The sequence below is a fragment of the Gracilinanus agilis genome, unplaced genomic scaffold, assembly GCF_016433145.1.
Source record: "Gracilinanus agilis isolate LMUSP501 unplaced genomic scaffold, AgileGrace unplaced_scaffold32581, whole genome shotgun sequence".
NCBI classification, from domain to species: Eukaryota; Metazoa; Chordata; class Mammalia; order Didelphimorphia; family Didelphidae; genus Gracilinanus; species Gracilinanus agilis.
In genome coordinates, this window is record NW_025365336.1 from 1 (window position 1) to 9,320 (window position 9,320).

Genomic DNA, 9,320 nt, shown 5'->3' on the forward strand with positions numbered 1-9,320 from the left:
CTCTCTCTCTCTCTCTCTCTCTCTTTCTTTCTTTCTTTCTTTCTTTCTTTCTCTCTTTCTCTCTTTCTCTCTTTCTCTCTTCCATGTCATTCAAATACAGGGTTAAGTGTCTTGCTCAGGGTCATACAGCTAATAAGTTTCTGAAGCCAGATTTGAACTCAAAGATGAGTATTCCTGACTTCAGACCCAGCACTTTATTTGCTGTCCCACTCCTTCCATTTTCAAACTCTCAGTCCTTTCCCCACTGTGACCCACCATCCTTCTTCCAAGACCGGCTGAAAGGTGTCTCAGTATCCCCTTTTGACTTTCTGGATCTTCAGGCAACATTCCCTTGCCCCATCCTGAGGGACTGAAGGGTCATGACAATGGCCTTCTTGGACCACTGTCATCCTCTGGCAATTGCCTATGTACCAGCACCAATCAGATTACAGTTTGTCTAGGTCAGTGATGAGCAAACTACAGCCAGCGGGCCAGATGAGGCCCCCTGAAATGTTCTATCAGGCCCTGCGACATTATTCCTAATCTGAGGAATACAATGAGTAGGATACAATAAAATGAAACTTCGAAAGAGCTGCCTTAGAAAAAGACTGACAGATGAACATTTCCTTTTCTTTGGCCCCCTCTTTAAAAAGTTTGCCCATCACTGGTCTAGAAGCATTCCTTTCCCGGGATGTTAGACTCAATTCAACCCTCCATCCCTTTGGGGCTTTCCTTTATTCTCCTCCTTCCTCCAAGACTTCCTTCTTGTCCCTCCATTGTCCCCTTTGTTTTGTTCTCTTTATCTTTCCCATCTTGTTCTTTCGTCCCTTCCTTTCTTTCATAAGATCAGAGATTTAGAGCTAGAAGAGAAATTAGAGCTCACCTAATCCGACCGGCTAATTTTTACAATTAAGAACACTGAGGCCCAGAGAAATTAGATAACTTGCCCAAAGTCACACAAGTGAGAGAACCAGATTTGCATGCAGATTCCTGGGCCTTCAGGCAGCTTCTTCAATCCTTTCCACTGCTCCTCTTCTTCTTTGTCCTTTCTTATTTCTTTTCTGTTGTTTCAATGTCTAGCCTTGAGGTCTCCCTCATTCTGGGGACCCTTCAGCAAGGGGTCTTTCCCCTTATAGTCTCTCATTTCCACCAGGGGAGAGCAAGCCAGACACACATTTCCTTATTAGTAACTTAGCACAGAGTTTCATTTCTGGGATCCCACTCAGTTTACTCAGGAAGATGAAGATAAAAGGAGAGGATAAAAAGAATTCGGTTTTGGGGGAGAATAGCCAACCAGCAGAAGAGTGTATGGGGTGTGTGTGTGTGTGTGTGTGTGTGCACATAAGTAGAGAAGACACAGCTCCCCTGACCCGAGCTCAGTCTGACAGTTCCCCTTCCGGTCCAGTGAAGCTCTGACCTCTGGATGCTCGTTCTATGGCCTTCATCCATTGCCCCTTTAGCTCTTCAGATTCCGCCCTGAATGAGTAGACCAGACCAGACTGCTGTAGCTGGAATGCCCGGGGATCGGCCAAGGAACCTGTGGTCACCTGGTACCCCAACAGTGGAATGGAGGTGTGAGCTTTCATGTCCTGAGAAGAGAAGAAGGTAGAAAGTCAGGGAGGGAAAGAGAGAAAGAAAGAGGGGAAAGAAACAGGAAGGGAGAGAGGGGAAGAAAGAAAGAGGAAAGGAAGGGCAAATTGGTATGGGTCAATATTGTTTTTTTTAGAAGTATCTTTCGACTTTCAGAGGGACAGGAATTAGGGTCCCTCAAGAGGCACAAGAGAGGGGGCAGCTAGGTAGCTCAATGGATTGAGAGCCAGGCCTGCAGGCTAGAGGTTCTGGGTTCAAATATGCCCTTGGGCAAGTCACTTAACCCCTGTTATCCTTACTGCTCTTCTATCTTGGAACCAATACACAGTACTGATTCTAAGACAGAAAGTAGGGATTTTCTACAAAAGGCCTGGGGGCAGGTGTCAAGGAATTACTCATCTCTCCTAGAGGAAGTGGCTGAAGCATGAGCAGCAGACCACGAGTCAGAAGACTTAGGCTCAAGTCTTTGTTGCACCCCTCACTTGCTTTGTGACCTTGGGCAAGTCACTTCTTCCCATCCCCATCTGTCCTCTCCTTCCCCAGCCTCAGTTTCCTCTGCTATTAAAATAAAAAGATATCACTATTGCTCACTTCTCAGGGCTCTTGTAATGGATGGGGAATATGGCAATATGTATGAAAGCATGTGAAGCACCCATGTCAGATTATTTGCCATCTCCAGATGGGGAGGGAAGGGAAAGGGAGAGAATTTGGATCGCAAAATGTCAGAAAACAAATGTAAGAAAACAATTTCTCCATGTAATTGGGTGATATAATAAAACATTACCTCTGTAAGGGATGGTGATGGCAGATGGCAGATGGGTGCTGGGAGAGGTAGAAAGGGCTGCTAATGATGGAGATTACCTGTGGGGCAGCATAGATGTAAAGTGCCAGGGGGTCATCTCTAGGGATGACACACCAGCCTCGACTGCTGCCCTTCCCCCATTTGTCTCCCAGGAGTTGCAGGAAGCTGCACATCACGCTCTGTTCCGATACTTTTGAAGACTCTTTCTGGGATATAAATGCAGAGGGATCCATCAGTTTATATAGTATAACCTGCCCTCACCCCCCAAGAACTAGTAGGAACTGGCCATCAATGACCCTCTCTTCAGTTTCCTTTCCTGTAAGAAGAGAGGCTTGAAACAGATGACCTCTAAGGTGCCTTCCAGCTGTGATTGTATGAGTTACTTTTTTTTAAAAAAAAACCCTTAATTTCGGTGTATTGTCTCATAGGTGGAAGAGTGGTAAGGGTGGGCAATGGGGGTCAAGTGACTTGCCCAGGGTCACACAGCTGGGAAGTGGCTGAGGCCAGGTTTGAACCTAGGACCTCCTGTCTCTAGGCCTGACTCTCACTCCACTGAGCTACCCAGCTGCCCCCGTGATGAGTTAGGAGAAGGAAGCAATCAGGGAAAGCTTCATGGAGGAAGTGAACCTTGCAATAGAGGCAGGATTTGGAGAGAGGAAGCAAAGGCATTCAAGAATATGGATATACATGTGTCCACCTATGTGGATTTACCAGTGAGTACTTGCTCACGGTAGGGGAAAACCTGAGGCACCCTATGCCCCAGAAAAGATTTCTGAGCCCCAAGGATACTAATGCCACTGCCTTAACAATGTAGCGCTGTCCAGAGTAGTGCCCTTGTTATTCTCTTTCTACTCCCCCTAGTGGAGGATGGGGAGAAGACAGGTGGATTACCCGCTCCTCCCAGTGTCTTAGCTGCTTCTCTGGAGGGATTTTTGATCCAGAACTGAGCTTTCCTTCAGCTAGAGGATTTCCTGTTTCTGGTGGAGGAAACTCCCTCTACCAGCACAAGCTCATTAGACTGATGTCCTAGAGAATAGGGAATTGTTTGGGGTCTTGGTATCTTAAAATTTTGTATAGTTCTTGGCACATAGTGGTGCTGCAGAAATGATAGCTACTGTCTGAAACTTGTAGCCTTATAGACAGACCACAATGCTCATCCCTGGAGGTTGGGGGAATATTTTGTCATTAGCAAGATGGGGATCTGAGAATAGGCAAGGAGGGAGATCTAGACCATATGCTTCAAACCTTTTCTGTTCCCATGGGACAATGGGGCAGGGGACTCTTGAAGAGGAAGGTTGGGTGGGGGAGGGAGCATACTTTGGATTAGAACACTTTGGATCACTTCTTTGCCGCCTTCACACTTGCTCTCTCCACATACTTCTCTGACCCCAATTAGACTGTAAGGTTCTTGAAGTCAAGAACTGGTTCTTTTCTTTTTTTTCACCCATATCTTCTGTCTTAGAATCAACACTAAGTATCAATTCCAAGGCAGAAGAATGGTAGGGCTAGGCAATTGGATTAAATGACTTACCTAGGGTCACAAAGCTAGACAGTGTTGGAGGCTTGATTTGAACTCAGGAAGATGAGGCTTCCTGACTCACTCTCACCTCTGCAACACTTAACTGCCCTAGGGCTTTAGTGACCTCAGTTATAAAATGATGAGGTTAAGGGGGAAACTCAGTGACTCAGTGGATAGAAAGCCAGACCTGGAGATGGGGTGGTCCTGGATTCAAATCTGGCCTCAGACACTTCCTGGCTGTGTGACCCTGGGTAAGAGATGGGAGGTCTTTTTAAAACAAAAACAAAAAAAATTATGGGGTTAGACTAGAGAGTTTTGGAGGTTTCTTCTAGCTCTGACATTCTTGGTTTTTTTGGAGATGAAATTCCAGGTTTTAAGCATAAACAACAGCACAAATAGGGCTTGTGACTGGTTAGCTCCATTGGTCAGAGCACAGTATTAGAGTGGCTGAGGACTTGAAGTCAGTGAAATATCTGAAATATCAAAAGTCTTTCAAGGCGGGCAGGGCAACTAGGTTGCTCAGTGGGAACCAGACCTAAAGACAGAGAATTCTGTGTTCAAATCTGACCTCAGACATTTCTTAGCTGTGTGGCCCTGGGCAAGTCACTTAACCTCCATTGACTAGCCTTTACTGGTCTTCTGCCTTGGAACCAATTCTTAGAATCGATTCTAAGACAGAAAGTAAGAGTTAAAAAAAAGAAGTCTATCAAAGGGAACCAAATGAGAGTGTGGATAACTCATCCTAAATCTAGGTTAACTTACCATGAGCTAGGAAGTTGTGCTACCACAGATATGGGCACCTTGGCCAAAGCCCCACATGCCCTATCCTAGTTTGAGCTCTATGCATAACTTACTCCTAGGTTAGCAGCTCAAGGTGCATGCTTAGTTAGTGGAGGGTCGAGGGTGTCATCTTTTCCAACTGCCAAGTGAGGGAAGTCTAAGGGGCATAAGAACTCAGAATGATCTGATCTATTCAGTTCCTCTTATTGTGGGCAAAGGACCATCCATTTGATGTGGGCTGAAATGTCCCACAAACCCTGCCAAGTAGCTGTAAACAATCCAAAGAACATGGAAACAGGAGCTAATTGATTAGTATGGGGCCACCTTTCAGATAAAACACATGAGTTGCTTAGATTTACAATTATGAGAAAACTCCTCACATCAATCTTTGGTCATACCCTAGGTCCTTGGCCCATCAATTTTGTTTTTGCCCATTTATATTAGGTGTAGCATATATGCATTGGGATAAAGTGCCCCTTTTCCTCTTTTATTCTAAGCCAAAATCAAAAGTAAAGCCAACTGGAAACTAAAAATTCTGCAATTATCCCTTCCACATTGTGATTTTCCTGAAACATTGCAGTTTCAATATATCACAGATAGGGATAAGAAATTAAATGGGAATTTTGAGAGTTTTGCAGAAGCTGCAAATGACACCTGGAGGCCTGTGGATGACACAGAAAAAAGTTTAGAAACTCAGGAATGTATATTTAACCCAAAATTTACAATAAGGCACTATAAACATCCCATAAAAGAAAAAGGAAAAAAAATTCAAACTTCTTCTCTGGTACAAAGGGAGGGCCAAAAATTGTACACATTTTTTTCCAGGTTGCAGGGATGCCTCAAACCCAAACCCCATTTTGTGGAAGCAATAACTATTTTGTTCCAGATTATCTGCAAACCTGGGCCTTGGTTCCCTCATCTATAAATTGAGGGAGTTGGACGAATTGACCCATAAGGTCCCTTGTAACTCAAAAATATTCTGATTCTGAGTACACTCTAGATTCAAGAGAGAAGTGTCTTGGAGTGGATTCTAAATCTCAGGCTCTAAATGAGGGCTAGTCTTGGGGCCAGAGGGCTGGAGGTAGAGTTTTGAAGAATGAGATAAAGGAAGTCGTGGGGTAGTGGAGCTCAGTGTCCTCTTGAGGACAGTGTAGACAGAGCCTGAATTCCAAACCAAAAGCAGGAAGAGGGGACGGGCTTAGTTTGGAACCATTCTCAGGAGGATCATGTTTATTTGGTCTTGGAGCAGTGTCTGTTATGGCTAGGACAGAGAGAGGGAAGCGGTGGGGTGGACGTCAATAGACAGATGGAAGATGTATCACAAAAATAGAGGGAGTGGGTAATGGAGGGGAGAAATGGGCGCCATAGCATTGGGGGAAGTCCTCGGTCCAACCTCACCTCGAGGATCCCTTTCTTCTTCTCTTCCTTGTCCTCTGGCAGCAGGTTTCCAGTGAGGAAGACATAACACTGGAGGCAGACCCGGTTGAGGCGATTATCATCATATTTCAAACTAGCTCGGTAATCGGAGCACTTAGCACACACCACCTGCAGGAGCAATGGGGCCAGAGGTCATGCAAGCTCAGGCTCCATGGAACATTAGAGGGGCATATGCGTCTATGAACTGGAGGTGGGTTAGGTTGAAAGAAAGAGACAGAGGAAAGAAGAAAGATAGGTAGAAAGAAACCAAAAGGTGGCTATTGATGAATAGCATTTACTGCCCTCTTCCTCCTCTCCAAAGTACAGAAGGGAAATTAGAGGATTTTTCACATCCCCAGTCCCTCTGCCCAGCAGCCCAATGGGAGCCCTTTCTCCTTCCCCTGTGTGGGGTAAAGGGGTGGGGGGTGCTTGGCACTCGGCAGGGGAGAGGGGCATGGCACTTGGTCTGGGGTGGGTGGGAGACCCATTGCTCCATCTCTAAAAGGTTTCCCATCACTGCCCTAGAAGTCCTAGTCTTTTTTTTTAAAGTTTAATTAATTAATTAAAAATAGTTTTCCATGGTTACATGATTTGTGTTCTTTCCCTCCTTTCCTCCCACAGCCAACAAGCAATTCCACTGGGTTTTACATGTGTCATTGATCCAGATCTATTTCCATATTATTGATATTTGCACTAGAGTGATCGATTAGAGTCTACATCCCCAATAATATCCCAGTGATCCATGTGATCAAGCAGTTGTTTCTCTCCTGTGTTTCTGCTCCCACAGTTCTTTCTCTGGATGTGGATAGTGTTCTTTTTCCTAAGTCTAGAGGTCCTAGTCCTCCCCGAATATCCCACATATTTTAAGCTCTCAGGAAGTGTCTTTCTATTTTTATTTTTTTTTAAACCTTTACCTTCTGTCTTAGAATAAATATTGGGTATTGGTTCTAAGGCAGAAGAGCCATAAGGGCTAGGCAATGGGAGTTAAGGGACTTGCTCAGGGTCATGCAGATAAGAAAAGTAAGTGTTTATTGATTGACTGAAAGAAGCAGATGGTTGAAAAAGGGGAGGGATAGGTGAAAAAAAAAGAGGAAGGCTATAAAGGTAAAAAAGGAAATAATATATAATAAAGGAAAGAGGGGGAGGAGTTGCTGCTCACATAGCCACATGCCCTGCAGTGGTGTCGTCTTCTAGTGAGGGCATTGAAGGGCGTCTTGCAACGCATACACATGGTCACCATCTTGTCACGGACCCACTGGGGAGCTCGGATTCCCAGCTCTTCAGACTTCAGCTGAACAGAGGGGTGGACATTTCAGAATGACCCTAAGTGTGGGACTAGAACTTCCTGACTCTCCTCCCATAGCTTCTTCTCCATCTCTGCAACTGAATATTATTTCATATTTTCCCAGACTCTACCTGAAACACTAAGACTTCAGGCAATTCTGTGGAGTAGGTAGAGAAGGCAGCAATATCATCTCTACTTAACAAATGAGGAAACTGAGGACCAGAGAGGGAAGGTGACTTACCCCAGGTCACAGAATGAGAAGCAGAGCCAGGATGAGATTGAGCAGTCTAAGTGATGCAGTGGAGGACTCCTCTTCCTAAGCTCAAATCCAACCTCAAACACTTACCCTCTGTGTGACCTTGGGCAAGTTACTTAATCCTACTGGCCTCAGTTTCCTCATCTGTCAAATGAACTGGAGAAAAAAATGGCAAAACACTCTAGCCAAGAAAAACCCACATGGGGTCGTGAAGAATCAGACAAGATTGAAATCTCTAAACAACAGCGACAATTTTGTGACTCCAGGCCCCCAGTCTCTAACTGCTACCCTACCTAGCTCCTAATTCATTGGTTTTTTTCCCCTATTGTTACATTGATGAGCTCTGCTCTGTCCCTGACCCCTCTCTAGAATGAGCTCTTTTGCTCAGGGCTTATTTGCAGGGAGAAGATCCTGAAAAAATAAACTGGAAACATGAAATTTCAGATCTAGGGGGAGGTTTGGGGGTGGGATGGAGTGGGAGTGTAGAGTTTTCTACTCTACTGTGAGTTAGCCTTGGAGATAGCAGAGGAATAGGGGGTATTCTGGGGTGGGGGTAGAAGGGCAGGGCTCAGTGCATTTACTTGGCGCTCCTCAGCATCTCCCTCTGGCCCCTGGACGGCAGCTTTGAAGGTTTCATGCCGCCTCCCAATTTGATCGATGGCCCGTTGGCAGGCCTGGGAGCAGGAAGAAGAGTATGTTAGTTGGAGTGACCAGTTCCCCACATCCACGGACCCAGAGCCTCTTGGGAGATCTATCTTTCTTCCTTCCCTCCCTCCCTTTTTTAGAGCCATGCAATTCTCTGAGAAATCCCAGTAGCCAGAAACAAGATGGATTCACTAACTAGGGTCCACCCTGGGCCTGGGGTAGGGAATGAGCATAAACATCTCTAAGTGGGAAGTTCAGACTGACTTTTCTCTACTAGGCTTCACACCTCAATGCTCATCCTCCAAAGCAAGGCTGAGAGAGGAAGAAGCGATTTCCCAGGCTCCCTCTCCATTTCTTTAGATCTATCTAGATCCTTGAATATCATTCAAGGCCTGTATGAAGTCATCTCTTCCAGGAAGCCTTCCTTGATCACCTGGCTGACTCCTGTAGAACTTAGGTCCTGCACCAGCCATTGGACATTTACTCTGTTTACATTGACAGAATGTCTGCTCTTTGAGGGCAGGGACTCTATTACTTTAATAAATTATTATTGATGGACCAATTGATGCAGCTGTGTCTCCCTAGTTGGTTCATACACTGTTGTTATCCTTCCTGATAGAATGCATGCTCCTTGAGGGCAGGGACTTTACTATTCTTTGTATTTGTATTGCTAGAGCATCACACAGTAGCTGGCACTTAGCAGGGGCTTAATAAATACTTTGTGATAAGTTAATGTGCCAATGCCATATCTTCCTAAATATGAAGTCCCTTGAGGGCAAAGACTGTGCCTCATATTTTTCTGTCTTCCTCAGCCCCTGATTGTAGGGCACTGTAGGCTCTCAATCCATTCAGTTCAACACATTTAATTTAATTTAATTTCATTATTTATTCATCTATCTATCTATCCATCCATCTATCTATCTATCTATCGCTCTTATCTTTTGTCTTAGAATTAATATTGCAGATTGGTTCTAAGGCAGAAGAGAGGTAAGGGCTAGACAATGGGGGTTAAGTGACTTGCCCAGGGTCATATAGCTAGGAAGTATCT

The 9,320-nt window shown here is 45.0% G+C and overlaps 1 protein-coding gene across 1 annotated transcript; it reads right to left on the reverse strand.

Annotated features, from left to right (window-relative positions):
* Window positions 1–608: 608 nt before the first annotated feature.
* Window positions 609–8,301, reverse strand: LOC123254789 (FYVE, RhoGEF and PH domain-containing protein 2-like; the record flags this gene model as incomplete). The annotated part of the gene is made up of 5 exons (XM_044683714.1): window positions 609–1,568; window positions 2,431–2,577; window positions 6,069–6,215; window positions 7,246–7,377; window positions 8,209–8,301. Coding segments are annotated over 5 exons (732 nt in total), but the record flags the coding sequence as incomplete, so codon positions are not given.
* Between the last annotated feature and the right edge of the window lie 1,019 nt (window positions 8,302–9,320).